The sequence below is a fragment of the Pseudorca crassidens genome, chromosome 17 (assembly GCF_039906515.1).
Source record: "Pseudorca crassidens isolate mPseCra1 chromosome 17, mPseCra1.hap1, whole genome shotgun sequence".
In the NCBI taxonomy this organism is placed as follows: domain Eukaryota; kingdom Metazoa; phylum Chordata; class Mammalia; order Artiodactyla; family Delphinidae; genus Pseudorca; species Pseudorca crassidens.
In genome coordinates this window covers 49,016,211-49,030,225 of record NC_090312.1, presented here as the reverse complement: position 1 = coordinate 49,030,225, position 14,015 = coordinate 49,016,211, and the positions used below count along the sequence as shown (strand labels likewise).

At 46.7% G+C, this 14,015-nt stretch overlaps 2 protein-coding genes across 2 annotated transcripts; both read right to left on the bottom strand.

Annotated features, from left to right (window-relative positions):
- Positions 1-6,276: 6,276 nt before the first annotated feature.
- LOC137210078 (dipeptidase 2-like) lies at positions 6,277-9,267 on the bottom strand. The gene is given in 10 exon segments (XM_067711694.1): positions 6,277-6,332; positions 6,445-6,529; positions 6,909-7,085; positions 7,206-7,275; positions 7,576-7,717; positions 7,942-8,071; positions 8,363-8,489; positions 8,811-8,891; positions 8,893-9,028; positions 9,141-9,267. Coding segments are annotated over 10 exon segments (1,131 nt in total).
- Positions 9,268-9,374: 107 nt separating this feature from the next.
- LOC137210077 (DPEP2 neighbor protein-like) lies at positions 9,375-12,592 on the bottom strand. Its single transcript, XM_067711693.1, has 3 exons — positions 12,526-12,592; positions 11,110-11,409; positions 9,375-9,499 (listed from the first exon to the last, which is right to left on the bottom strand). The coding sequence occupies exons 1-3, from the start codon at positions 12,590-12,592 to the stop codon at positions 9,375-9,377; spliced, it is 492 nt and encodes a 163-aa protein (XP_067567794.1).
- Between the last annotated feature and the right edge of the window lie 1,423 nt (positions 12,593-14,015).

The window sequence follows — 14,015 nt, the reverse complement described above, 5'->3', positions numbered from 1 at the left end:
TGGGTAAGTGCAGATAATGATATGAATGAAATTGAAAATGAAAGCCAAAGGTAGAAAAGGCAGTTCTGAATAGATTAAGACAGAGGTATTTAAAAAATCAACTAGAAAAGATACAATAAGGAATGGAGAGCTTCTGGAAGTTTTCCAATAGGTGAGGGGTTGGTACATCTGTTTTTTTTTTTTTTAAGAACATGTCTGGCAGTTGTATGCCAGAGAAAGTTATAAGGGGGCTGACTATAGGCATGAAGTCCACTGAGAACACTGTTTCTCTAGACCACTGACGGTATTCTCAGTGTACATTCTATAGTACTGGAAATTAAGTTAGGAAAGAAAGGGTAATCTGATGTCATTTTAAATGAAATTTCACAAATGATTAGAGCTAAAAGGTGTCTTTTTTCACTCAGCCAACACGTTGAGCACGTACTATGGGGCAAGCACTGTGCTTATGGGTAAGAGATAAAAGAAAAAATAAAGACCAGAGGAACTCAAAAGAGAGTGTGAGAGATGCATGAACAACTCATTACAATCGAATAGGGATAGGCTATTAAATAAATAGATCATAAAAATGTAACTTTGTAAAACAGAACTTGGAGTCAATAATCCTGCTAGGGGATATTGAAGAGGATGCCAACAATGAGGGGGTCTTGGAATTAGGTTTTGAATGTCAGTAGGAATTTTCCACATGGAGAGAAGGTCAGGGGCATACCAGGCGAAGGAACATCCTGGACTTGAGAACCAATACAGTATATTCAAGTGATTGTAAATGAGTTTTTTTTGACTAAAGCATAAGGTATAAGTTGCCAAATGGTAGAAAATAAAGTATAATAGTTAGGCTGGAATAAAAGTATAAAGTGTCATAATTCTTATGATGAAAGATAGGTGTTTTCCTACAAAATGGGTTACTTATAAATATTTTAAAATTAGAGACTTCTGTGTAAAGCTTGAAAAAACAGTAAATCAGAGTTGTACTGAGCTCAGGCTTAGTGGTGAAAATTTCTGTATTTTGTTTGCCAGGTTGGATAGTGTTACAATTCTTTAACATTTGTTTTTCCTAAGTAAAGGCATCTGGTGAAAATATGGGATCCATTTTATCCTGGGGAAGTTTTGTCTTAACCTTTCTTCTATGCATTTTTTCTATTTAAAATGCTTTTGCAGAATCTAATCATAGGAAGTTTGGATACTTGAAGTACCTACTCATATTTTCTCTTTGACATAATGGGAATAATTAGGAAGTCTTCTCTAATTTTGAGACTACCATGACTGCTCTCTTATGTTGGTTATTCCTGTAGGTGAACCAATTTTAGGTTCGTCTGAGTGATTAGTTAAACTTAATCCTCACAGATTGATTCAGCAGGTCTGAAAAGATATCTCAGAATATGTATATGGAGAGATAAACAATAAGAAATTACAGTAAGCACAAATACAGATAAATATTATTCATACTTTTTCATAAGATCTTATTTTCTCTCATTTCTCTCTTATTTTTTTCATAACTTTTCTTTAATCATATGAAAAAGAAGGGAATTCACATGGCATAACAAAAGCTATGCAAAACTTAAGGAAACACAATTTTCTGAAATTTCTCAAACTTATTTGTATAGGATTCAGAATGCATTTAAAATGATTAAATGACTTAAGCTAATTTTTTTTTATTGCAAACTGTTTTAACCCCAATTAACCAAGCAAGAAACTGAGAGTCATTCTTTACTCTTCTCCCCTCCCTTAAACTCTGATTGGAACAATCCCTAAGAGTTGTCATAATTATACTATATATATATAAAAATATATATGTATAAATATAAATACACACACACACACGTCCATTGTTCTCTATGTCCATTGTCATATCTTTTACATTTCTTACTCGGATGTAACATCCCAGTTCACTTTTTCCCTGACTCCAGTATTATTTCTGTCTTGTTTATTCTCTGCATTGCAACCTAAATTTCATTCAACGGCTTAGAGCTCTTTGATAGCTTCTCTTTAATTTTGGGGAAAAGGCTTCAAGCACTGTGCTCTTGCCTACTAGTCCACCCTTATCTGGTTTCTCTATCCTTACTTAGCATCTCCTTCTTCCATAAATTTTCAGCAATACTCAATAGATTTCAGGGTTAGACTTCTCTTAATGCTGAACTTTCTCCAGGTTATGTCATCAATTTGTATCATTATTTACTCATTCAATCCTTGGTTAATGCACTCTCATCATATAAGTTTCAGAATAAACATTGACTCTCTGGCTTTTCATGACTTCCGTTAGAGATTAAATTCCCTTTCTATGTGTTCTTATAAAACTTGGCTGTCCAGTTACCTGTGAGAGGTATAGTTATATTTTAGAGTTCATTTCCCCTATTACATTGTAAACTGCATGTGAACAATGTCCTTATTTACCAGTGTTGTAGGTACTCAGTGAATATTTATTCTGTTAAAAGATTTATTCTGTTAAAAGTTAAGAGACTTTTTATGTTCCATAAATAAGAGAAAATGTAGCTCAGAACCAAGTAGTGGCAAGAGACTTGCATAATAGTATACAATATTGAGAGACAGTAGGAATTTAGGTTAGACAGTACTTGGTTACTGAATTAATTGTGAAGGTGAGGGATGATTATACAGAGTCCAGAGTTTTATTATTTTTTTAAATTAATTTTTATTAAAGTATAGTTGCTTTACAATGTTGTGTTAGTTTCTGCTGTACAGCAAAGTGAACCAGTTATACCTATACATATATTCCCTCTTTTTTATATTTCTACCCATTTAGGTCACCAGAGAGCATTGAGTAGAGTTCCCTGTGCTATACCATAGTTTCTCATTAGTTATCTATTTTATACATAGTGGTGTATATGTCAATCCAAATCTCCTAATTCATCCCCCCCTTCCCCCCCTTGGTATCCATGTGTTTGTTCTCTACATCTGTGTCTCTATTTCTGCTTTGCAAATAAGTTCATCTGTACCATTTTTCTAGATTCCACATATAAGTGATATTATACGATATTTGTTTTTCTCTTTCTGACTTACTTCACTCTGTATGACAGTCTCTAAGTCCATCCATGTCTCTGCAAATGGCACTATTTCACTCCTTATTATGGCTGAGTAATATTCCATTGTATATATGTACCACATTCTCTTTATTCATTTCTCTGTTGATGGACATTTAGGTTGCTTCAATATCCTGGCTAGTGTAAATAGTGCTGCAATGAATATTAGGGTGCAAGCATCTTTTTGAATTATGCTTTTCTCCAGGTATATGCCCAGAAGTGGGATTGCTGAGTCACATGGTAGTTCTATGTTTAGTTTTCTAAGGAGCCTCCATACTGTACTCCATAGTGGCTGCACCAATTTACATTCCCATCAACAGTGTAGGAGGGTTCCGTTTTCTCCACATCCTCTCCAGCATTTATTGTTTGTAGATTTTTTGATGATGACCATTCTGACCAGTGTGAGGTGATACCTCCTTGTAGTTTTGATTTGCATTTCTCTCATAATTAGTGATGTTGAGCATCTTTTCATGTGCTTGTTGGCCATCTTTGGAGAAATGTCTATTTAGGTCTTCCATCCATTTTTTCACTGGGTTGTGTTTTTTTGATATTGATCTGCATGAGTCGCTTATATATTTTACAAATTTATTTATGTTTATATATTTTGGAAATTAATCCCTTGTCAGTTGCTTCGTTTGCAAATATTTTCTCCCATTCTGAGGGTTGTCAGAGTCCAGAGTCTTCAGTGTTTCCTCAGTATCCAACTTGGGCAACTGTACAAATAGTGGTGGTATAAATGATGTAGAGAGATGAATAGTGGAAGTAAGTATTGAAGGTAAAATTAATCGTTCAGTAATATCACATAATTAATTTTAAGTGTCCATGTTATATTTGGGCAGAGTTTTTCACTTTGCAATTAGTTAGGTTTGTAAGAGACTCAGGAGAGAGATATGTACGTTTTAGGTCAAGATCTGTGATATATATGGTGGCTGGAATCACAAGAGTAGATGAGACCATCTATCAAGGGCAGAAGAGAGCTTCTGAGAAGTACACATCTCTTGGGAGAGGGCAAAGTGAGAGTGCCCAGTGAAAGAGATAAGAATGTCCAGAGGCAGGAGGAAGAAGTAGCAAATTAAGATGCTACTGTTGTTAAGGTGAAAGATTTTTCTGAGATGACAAACTTGATCAACAAAATCAAATATTGCTGAAAGGTGATATAATGACCAAACAATATTCATTCAATTTAATCACAAATTAAATGTCGGTGAATGCAATTCCAGTGCAGATAAGTAAGAAGAAAATAGCAAAATTGTGTGAGTCACGAGGTACATAAAGATAAGAAAATACAGACAGTGAGAATAAATACAAATTTTTGATAAACTGTACTGTGAAATTAGGAGGAGAGGAAAGGTAGCTAGAGAATTACTTGGCATCAAGCAAGAGTAATTTTTAATGGGAAGGGGGCAGCTTTCTAATGGGAGGGGGCCAAAATAAAATTGCTAAAGAGGAAAACCTTAACAATACCAATGAGATGGGAAAATGAATGGAAGTTACTGAGGAAGTGAGAATAGGTGAACTATGTAGAAAAGCTATCCTTGTATGTAAAGAGAAAAAGTTATTTAGGGGTGTTTTTGCTTTATAGTCTGTGTTTTCTCTGTGAAGTAAAAGTTTGATGGGAGGTGATGTCACCTCGAGATAGTGCTCATCAAATATCCTATGTGCTTATCTACATTTTTCATCCTCCTTTGTAGTTAGACTCTTTTCCTTTGATTAGTTGTGGCCAGTGGCAAAGAAGCAGAATAAAGTGTATCACTTCTGAGCTGAGGTCATTAGGAGCCAATGTCCCTCTGGTCTGGTCCTCTGCTATTGTGACATCGGAGGTCACATAGTCCAGATGATGTGGCTGCAAGATGGATCAGGACCATGTGATCTGTAAGGGCTTTACTTAGTAGAGAAATAACTTACTAGTATTTTCCACTGAGATTCCTGTGTTAAATAGATCTCCCTGTGAGAGCTCAGAGAGCATAGCGAAGACTGAAATGACAAAGACAGAGGGAGAGATGTTGGTAACATATGGAAGGTGCCTGGCAGATAATATATTTAATGGTAAACAAAGCTGCTGGAGTAACAGAGAGAGTATATAAGAGATGAGAAGAAAACCAACTGTATGTAGTATCTAGCGCTAAGGAGTGAGGAGAGAAACAACTGAAAAAAAAAAAAATAAAAAGAATGATCAGAAAGAAGCTAGGTGGTATGTCAACAGAAATCATAAGATTGCTATAAAACATAAAGGAAGGTAGTTTTAAAAGAAGCACCATTTAAAGGAGTCAGTTGTTTCCCAAAGGGAAAATCCTATAGGAACTGAAAATAAACCATGTGATTTGATGACTAAACTTTTATGAAAAAAATGGAACCATTTCAGGAAAGTCATGGGAGAAGACGCTGTGTTACAGTGGGGAGAGTAATCAATACATTGTGAGGAAAGGTGCCTTCATTTCCAAGAAATGCCAGTTAAGAAGTGAAGAGAGCATTTAAAGGGAAGGGATAATGTAAGAAAATTTTTTTAAAAATTAATTAAGGAAACTTGAATAATTCCTAGACAAAGAGAAAGGTATTAGTGAGAGATGAAAATCAGAGAAAGCTATCTTAAGATGTTGTTATGGACTGAATTGTGTCCCCACAAAAAATGTATGTTGAAGCCCCTCTCAATTTTACTGTAGAAGATAGGAGATAGGTCCTTTAGGGAGGTAACTGAAGTTAAATGAAGTCATAAGGGTGGGGTAATAATCTGACAGGGACTGATGGTGTCCTTATAAGAAGAGGAATAGATTCCAGAGATCTCTCTCCCTCTGCTCATAGAGGAAAGGCCGTGTGAGGACACCGCAAGAAGACAGCCATCAGCAAGCCAGGAAGATTGTTCTCACCACAAACCAATTCTTATGGTATTCAATACCTTAACCTTGGACTTCCACCCTCTAGAACTGTGAGAAAATAAATTTCTTCTGTTTAAGTCATTCAGTCGATAGTGTTTCACTATAACAGCCCAACCAGACTAATACAGACCTTCATGTACACTGCAGTATACAGAAGCTAAACAGTGATTGTGAGCCAGAGATTACATCTTGAACAGAAGTGTAATGACGCTTGTGGTACTCACAACTTCACGAATTTTGTCAGAAAGATGTGAAAAAAAGTCAAACAGTTCTGATAGTGGATATTTTCTTTCTGTTTCTGACATAAAGCAGTGTCTGACAGCCTCCCTGATACCCATCGGTATCGCAGTTTTGATTTTGTGGCTCCAGTTCTACATGGCACCAAGGTGCTGTGTACTGTCCATTATTGGGTTTTTGGGAGATGTACCTATTGCCAACAAGTGGGTCAAACCACTGGGGCTCTTCTGAAGTCCTCCCTAAATTTAGACCCAGCTTCAGCTCCAAATCAGAGTTTTCAGAGAGCCCAGGGTGAGGCTCACTTGCCACAGTAGACACGTTGGCTAACGGGTTGCACTGCAGCACCCGCACGGACAAAGACAGCATCACGATGCCACCGTTCTTCTTCTGCAGGGGCGAACCGGTGGACCGTCAGCTTGGCCCCCAGCACAGTCACCTGCCTGTTCACTCTCTTGGCCCCTGTGAGGAAGGTGTTCAGCCCCGGCTTTGAGGTCAGAGTCGTCTCCTCTCTGGGTTCGTGTGAATGGAGGAGCCGCAGCCCTGGTCTGGGTGGTGTCTTGGCCCTGGGTTTCCGGGTTTGGAGGCGTATCTTACCACCTAGACCCCCACCTAGGGCTCAAGGGTTCAGGGGCTGTGTACCGTGGGTTTTGGGGGCAGAAGATATTTAACCTGGCGTTTGAGGAAATTGAGGGAGAAGAGACTCAGGTTCAAGGGCTCCTGGTTTGAATTTCTCGCTTTAGGTTTGAGGGCCAGGGCAGTCTCTCACCAGAAGCTGCCGGATATCATCAGGAACATTCCGAGTGTTCTTGCACATACCCTGGGCAGCTGAGTTGGAGAAGATGACAGGTGCCTGTGACACTTCTAGGGCTCGCCGTGCCACAGCATCCGAGACATGGGACAAGTCCACCATCATGCCCAGGCGGTTCATTTCTGCCACCACCTTCTACAGGGACAGGATGGGGAGAGGGCATCAGGGCTGCATTTACCTTGTGTGCATTTATCTGTAGGGAACAGGCGGGGCTGTACATTCATGTGGGGCAGGGTATGAAACCCGGGTCCTTACCTCGCCAAAGCATGTCAGCCGACTGACATTGCTGGAGAAGGGGTGGATACCCTTTGCTGAGCTCTGCGTCCTGCAGGATGCCCAGGAGGCAGTCTGACTGGTGGCTGTGACTTGGCTACAAGAGCCTAGAAAGAGGTTCTGTCGAACTGTCTACACGTGCAACTACCTGGTGCAAGAGGAGGGACCCAAACTGGGCTGTGCCTGGCAGTAGCAGGGCCCTTCTGGGGATTCAGTCTTCTTCTGCAAACCTCCATTCCCCTCCCCACCCAGGTTCAGGGCCGGATCCCAGGGGTAAACTTGCTTTGGGCCCCAGCGTGATCTTGGGCAGATCCCTGCCTCACTGGGCCCTCACCATCTGCACTGTGTTTACCAGGGCACGTTGCAGGTGTGGGTGAGTGTCACGTAGTGCACACCCAGCGCATAGAAGGTACGCAAGATGGAGAGGCTACTGTCCAGTGAGTGGCCGTCCTCCACACCAATGAGGCAAGCCCACTTCCGGCTATTGTTGAGAGCTGAGGGCAGGTAGGTCAGATGATCATTTTCAGAGGCAGGGGAAGCTTACTGAAGTCCCTAACACCTACCACCACCAGTCTGTTTACCTTTTTTTGTTTGTTTTTTTGGCCGTGCCGCGCAGCATGAGGGCTCTAAGTTCCCCCACAAGGGATCAAACCCGAGCCCCCTGCAGTGGAAGCGTGGAGTCTTAACCTCTGGATTACCAGGGAAGTCCCCCTTCTACCTTTAACTGAGGTCACAAGCTCCAGCTCAGAATAGGAAGCACACATGAGGCGGATGAGGTGAATTTGCTCCAGGGTGAGGCGCACAGCATCCCGTTCGTGGGTCTGGCATGGGACGTAGGCTGACCAGAACTGAGGGAAGGCCAGGGCTTAGTTTGGGCTTTGGAACTCCTTGGGGCTCAGCTGGCACAGCACTCACTGTGCCCAGAAGTCACATGTAATGCGTTGCTTTCTCTGTGGTACTTGGATGCCCGTCAGGCTGGCTCACTGTGACCCCTGTAGCCCCCAGCATCCATGGCATGGCACTTTCTAGGTCACTGTGGTAACTTAGTTCCAATGTGACTAACCTGTGGTCTCTGAGGCCCCCAAAGGGCCCCACATTCCCCAGCAGCCATGGTGGCACCTTGTGTGTCCCTTTGGTACCTGGGCACCTCTGAGACCATAGTTCAGCCTGTCCAAGCTGGTCTGACCATGGCTGAAATTGCGCAGATTAACATCCTGTAGCCCACTGTGGTAAAACTGCCTCAGGACCAGGGGCATCTCGTTGTGGCTGGAGGGAGGTCAAGGCAAATGGGTGGGCTCCTTAGGTCTTGAGATCAGGCAGGACACATTGCCAGGCCTGGGCCAGCCTGGGTGTCCCCACCTCACACTGTCACACAGACTATGGAGCAGCTGCGGCCTGGGCTGAGGGGTTCCCACCAGGGAGGGGATGACAGAGAAGGGGAAGGGCATCTGTAGATGATGGACAGGACATCCAGCGGTGGTGTGAGGGAGCCTCCCCACTAGCTCTGCATGCTCCAGACCTCCTCCTCTGCCCAGGGCCAGGCTAGGCCCCCACCGGCCCCCAGCAGCCCGCACACACTGCAGCCACCCCTCCACAAGCGGGAAGTCCCGCATCAGGGCCCTCGTGCGCTCCCGCGGACTTGGGGTGCTGGAGGTGCCCGGTGTGGTCTGCACGGGTTACCAGCCGCAGCAGCAGACCCAGCAGGAGCAGCAGACACAGCAGAGGCCGCTGACTGAGTGCGCGGGGACCTTCGAGGTCCCCGGGCCGCAAGCTGCGCAGGGCCAGGCAGGCGGGCAGAGGCGGGTCTGAGAGGGGCGGGCGATGGGGTTCTGCCCGTGGACTCAGGCCACCCAGCGGCGCGGCCTCGCGAGGGGGGCGGGGTGAAGGAGGGGATACAGCGTCACAGGACCCTGCGACCCGTGTGCGGAGAGCCGCGATCCGCGAAGCCCGGCAGCCACAGGGAGGCACTGCCCTCCCGCCGCCTGCTCAGAGGCAGCTCCCGCGGGCTAACCTGGCCTCTGCTGAGAGCCCACTCGCCTCCCATCGCGGGTTCCCTCCGCCCCCGCCCCTCTTCCCACTCCCACTGCTCCGAGGGGGCGCCCTAGGTTGCTCCCCCCACCTCTAACCTTCCTGTCCAAGCTGGGGCCACCTTCAGCCTGAGGCCTCCCGGGAGCACACCTCGTCCCCATCTGCCTGCAGCCGGCCCCGCCCACCCCGAGGGCTGCGTGCGAGTGTCTCTGTGGCCACAAGTGCTCTGGGCTCCCGGTTTCCCGGTACTGGGCCATGGGGGCTGGTGTGGGGGAAGAGATAGTTTCTGGAAATGGGGGGGGGGGGGGGTAACGTTGTGAGCTCTGGATTCAGGAAGGGGCCCTCTGCCCCCGACCTTCTCTCTCCACCTACTTGACTCCCCAACCTGCATGACCATTCTCTGGGCACTTCAACCAGCACCTGGGAACTATCAGGAACCCCCCCCACTTCTGTCACCCAGCCTCAGGAAAGAGCGCCCTCAGGAGTCACTACACCTCCCCAGGGCCTGAATAGAGGGACTTCTGGGATGTGAACTGAACAACCTTCTGGGGAGAGTCAGCGACCCTTTTACTCAACAGAGCAGGAAGTCAGTCAGCAGGCTATTTGAGTGGAAGGAAATGAAGTCGTTTCCATGGCAGCAGAGCCCCCACCGCAGCAACCTTCCTCCCAGAGCTGCTGGCTGACCTTCTGGCCAGGATCCCTTCTACCTCAGCGTGGAAGGCCCGGCCTCGTGGAGAAGTATAGGTTCTGAGGAAGACCTGGCACCTGGGTTCTGCTGCTACACTTGCCTTATCTCGTGGCCCTTTTGGCTCTAGCTTTCCCAGAAACCTCAAGGGCTAAGTGCCTGCGCTTGCTCAGAGGCCGCACGCCATTCCCCATTTCCAGCCTCAGGCCCTCCCCCAGCTGCCTCCTCTAGGGACCCCCTCCCACCAGTGCGCACACACACACACACACACACACACACACACACACACACACACACACACACTGGGGATGTGCCTTCTCACAGAAGCTCAACCACTGAGATGCTTTAGGGGCTGTGCCCAAACTCCTTCATCCCCAGCCTCTCAAGTTTTTCCTCTGATCCCTGGCACCCCCTGGAGCTGTTCCACCTTTGGAACCTTTCCCGCATGGCAGGAGTGCCTAGTGCAGGGGTAGTGACCTAAGTCTGAGCACTGGCGACCCTAAAAATCTGTTACACAAAAACATTTTATTGAGCATTAAGGGACCCCACTGGGGACAGAAAGGGCTGGCAATAAGGGAGCATGTGAACCTCGGGGCAGGGTTCGTGCTGCTTGATTCTCCATCCTGTTCTTGTTTCAGGGAGCAGGTCTTCCTGGGTCTCTCTATCCTGCCTCCTGACACCCCAGGCAGGAGGCTCTTTGGGAAGCCACAGATTGCTGCTTTCCATTTCAAAAATCCCAGCTCCCCCCTGGTTTGTGGTGGTGGCCGGTGACAAAGGCTCAGGGCAGGAGCACATGTGGTAGACTGCTAAGGCTTCTCTGCACCCTGTCTCTGCTCCTGCATCCTCCTTGGCTCGAAGAGTGTAGACTTTTCTTTCTTCAGCTCACAAAGGGGCCCCTGAGGACTGAGCAGAGGAACGGCAGGTTTTCTTCCAGGCCAGCTTTAGCCCTCGGATGTTCAGGGCAGACTCTCAAAACAAACCTCAGTTTCTGAGGCTCCTGGCTTATGGACATTTAGTGTAGAAGGAGGCTCCTGGCTGGGGAAGGCACAGACAAAATGACACAGGTTCTAATCTGTGGCAGTGGGCAGTTGGGGGGGGGGCAGGGTCACTGCAGGAAGAGGCATTCGCTGGCTTAGGCAGTTAAACCGTCGCACTCTCTTCAGGATGGCTCACCTGCAAGATTCTGAGGGGTCCGCCTCCTGGCACCAAGATACAATCGCCGGACTGTGGGTCTGGAGAAACGCAGGTCGCAATCCGACCTTTTTGGAGCGTGCTTTCCCTTGGGAGCACGTCTGGCAACTGGCTTCTCTGCTTCCACATTTGCTGGCGTGGCCAAAGGTCCATCTCCGTAGACCCGGTAACCACCAACCAGGCAGTATGTCTCCACATGCCGGCCCAACTGCTTTTCTCCACACCCTCGATAGAGGACATGGTAGAGACCAGGTGTAGGAGGAGAAACGGGAGCAACTGCTGCTGCAAAGAAAATCAGAACTGATCAGTCACTTCTGCTGTGCACAGTCTCCTGCCAGAACTTCCCTCTCTAAGGTCTCTCCCAGTTTCTAGCTGAAGACGTTTAATCTACTTGACGTCCAAAACACAGCCATGGCCCATCACCTCTATGAGTCCTTAAGGAGGGACACAGGCTGCAAAAGAGCCTACGGCTTCAGCAGATGAGGAAGTCTCTTCATCGTTTCCAGGGAAAACAGTAGAACCCGAAAGTAATTGCAACCATGATCCTCTCCATCTCTCCCTTCCACAACAGAGAAAACCTTTCTTGCAGTCTGTCACTTCTGAGGCTTTCATGGAAATGTCTTTCAAGTTTTGAAAAAAATAATCCAATATATATTGGTTAAGAACCCAGCCCACCTTGGCAACCCCTCTTGGGTCCAATTTATACTGCCTGTTTCAACCACACTGAACTCTAGCCCTCTGATACTTTTATGTAGATTAGAACAAGGCCAAATCCTGAGGCAGAGTGAGCAGGAGACTCAGAACCGGGTTCTGGGTCCCAGCTCTAGGCTCACATGAACCCAGCCTCCTGGGACACCATCTCCTCAGCCCTCCAGTCTCATTAGTACTGCATCAACCCCCCTTCGTTCTTTTGGTCTTCCCATCAATATGGCACCACCCTCTCCCCTAGTACTCAGCAACTCAGGATGGGATGTGTCTGAGGGGACCGATAGAGACGCCTACATGACAGCACAGATGTGCCTGCGTTGGCAGGTGCGGTTCAAGAGTGGCCCTCTTCCTCAAACTGCTCCTTTTACCATTTGCCAACAAAAACGCACTTGTCTTTTGCTAAGAGGCCAATAAGTAAAGGGTCTGAATGGAAGCATCCTGTAGCCCCCATGGGAAGGCTACAATTATAAAAATCAGAGACTTCCTGCACACTTGTCCTGGGATGACCTTTCACTTCTCCTCAGCAGTGAGCACTGTGGGTCTCTGAAGGTGTCCCTGGTCCCTGGTACTACTTAGAGCTGGGAAAGTGCTTAGGTGTATGTGGTGGGCAAACCCCACAGGAAAATGTGGCAGCCAGGGCAGGTTGTGTGTACACCATGCCTCTTGTACAGATGGCCGGACTCGGTGTACCTGTTGCACTGCCCTCCCAGGGAACAGAGGACAGGTTTGAGTAAATATAGAAGATATGGTCAGACATTCTCTCTCAGACAACCAAAGAGATTTGTATCTGGTGGAGAACTTTCTCCAAGGAAAGAAGTTCCCTCCAGGGTAGGGAAGTTTCTCTGAGGGCAGCAAGTTTGCATAGTTACCCTGCCAAGGTAACTGTGAGAAGGCCTGTGAGGGCATCACTACCCAGTGAGGTCATATGAGGAAACTGTGTCTTGAGGGGCAGGCTTCAGGAGGAGGGGCAGTCTTGTAGAGGAGAGAAGGGTGGAGGCAGGGGTACTCTGCCGGGCCCCTCACATCTGGGCCCTCCCACCCATGCCCTAGTCTAGTAGACAGCCCACGTCGGGAATGCCGGTGGGCTGGCCCAGCCCCAGGGGCCCCAGGAGGGCAAGAGAGACCCACATTCTGAGATTTGCTTGAGACGCAAGGTTAACGTAAGAGACAGCTTGCTTGTATGGCACTGACCCTAAGAGGCAGAGCTTTGTGTGGACTGGCGAATCAGGGAAGGCTCCATGGCAGTGGGCCCGAAGGACATGTGAGATTTGGACCCACGGGGAAGAGACGGAAGATATTCCAGTTTGGAAGAATAAAAGCAAAGACACACTTCTCGACCTTGTCCGGCCCCAAATATTAATTCATAGCACTCTCACATTTTTACAACTGAGGACTTAAAAAAACCAAGAGGTTAAGGGGCCTACCCAGTGTTACACGGGTATTGGAGAGGTGTTCTGCTCAATGGTTATGTTCATGTCGGGGCTCCCGATATACAGTTGATAGGAATGTGATGACAAGCTCATGCCATTTCAAACATTTCCAAGTGACAATGACAGAGCTGTTAAAGGTGCAAAACTTGGTTGCTGAATGACCACACAGAGAGGGAACGGTGGGCCCATTTTAACATGAAATGGAAAACAAATTCATGAAAAAAGCGACATAGTACAGGATGACAACGTCATCATTCCACTGCCCTCTCCCCTAGACGTAAAAATCATTAGAATCCTCTCTCCCTGCACCATGAAAGGATGAGATGAACGCTCAGCTCAGCCCCCTCTGAAAAACATGGTCAACAGTGCGAAGAGGTGTTACTGAGACGATTTGGTCCGACTCAGAGAAGGAAAGAGACAACTCTGCCCTTAGCCTGATCAGACCCACAGGAAGGAACCACCTTTGGGGCAGCCTTTCATAGGGTGGCAATGAGAGAGAACCTTCTTTAGGAGGGGACTCCCTGTTGCCGACCATGAAAAAGCAAAGATGGGACACTCGTTCACTGGGGTTGTTGCAGAGGGGATGTGACCAGAGGTTGGGCCACCCTGCTTTAGAATCAAAGCACCTTGTATTCCTGAGCTGCTTGAATGCTGCAATCGCTGGGTTTTGGTTCTGGAGCAACCCAGGTCTTTGTCCGACTTTTCCGGATTGTGCTTTCTCTTGGGACAACGTCTGGAGACTGGCGTCTC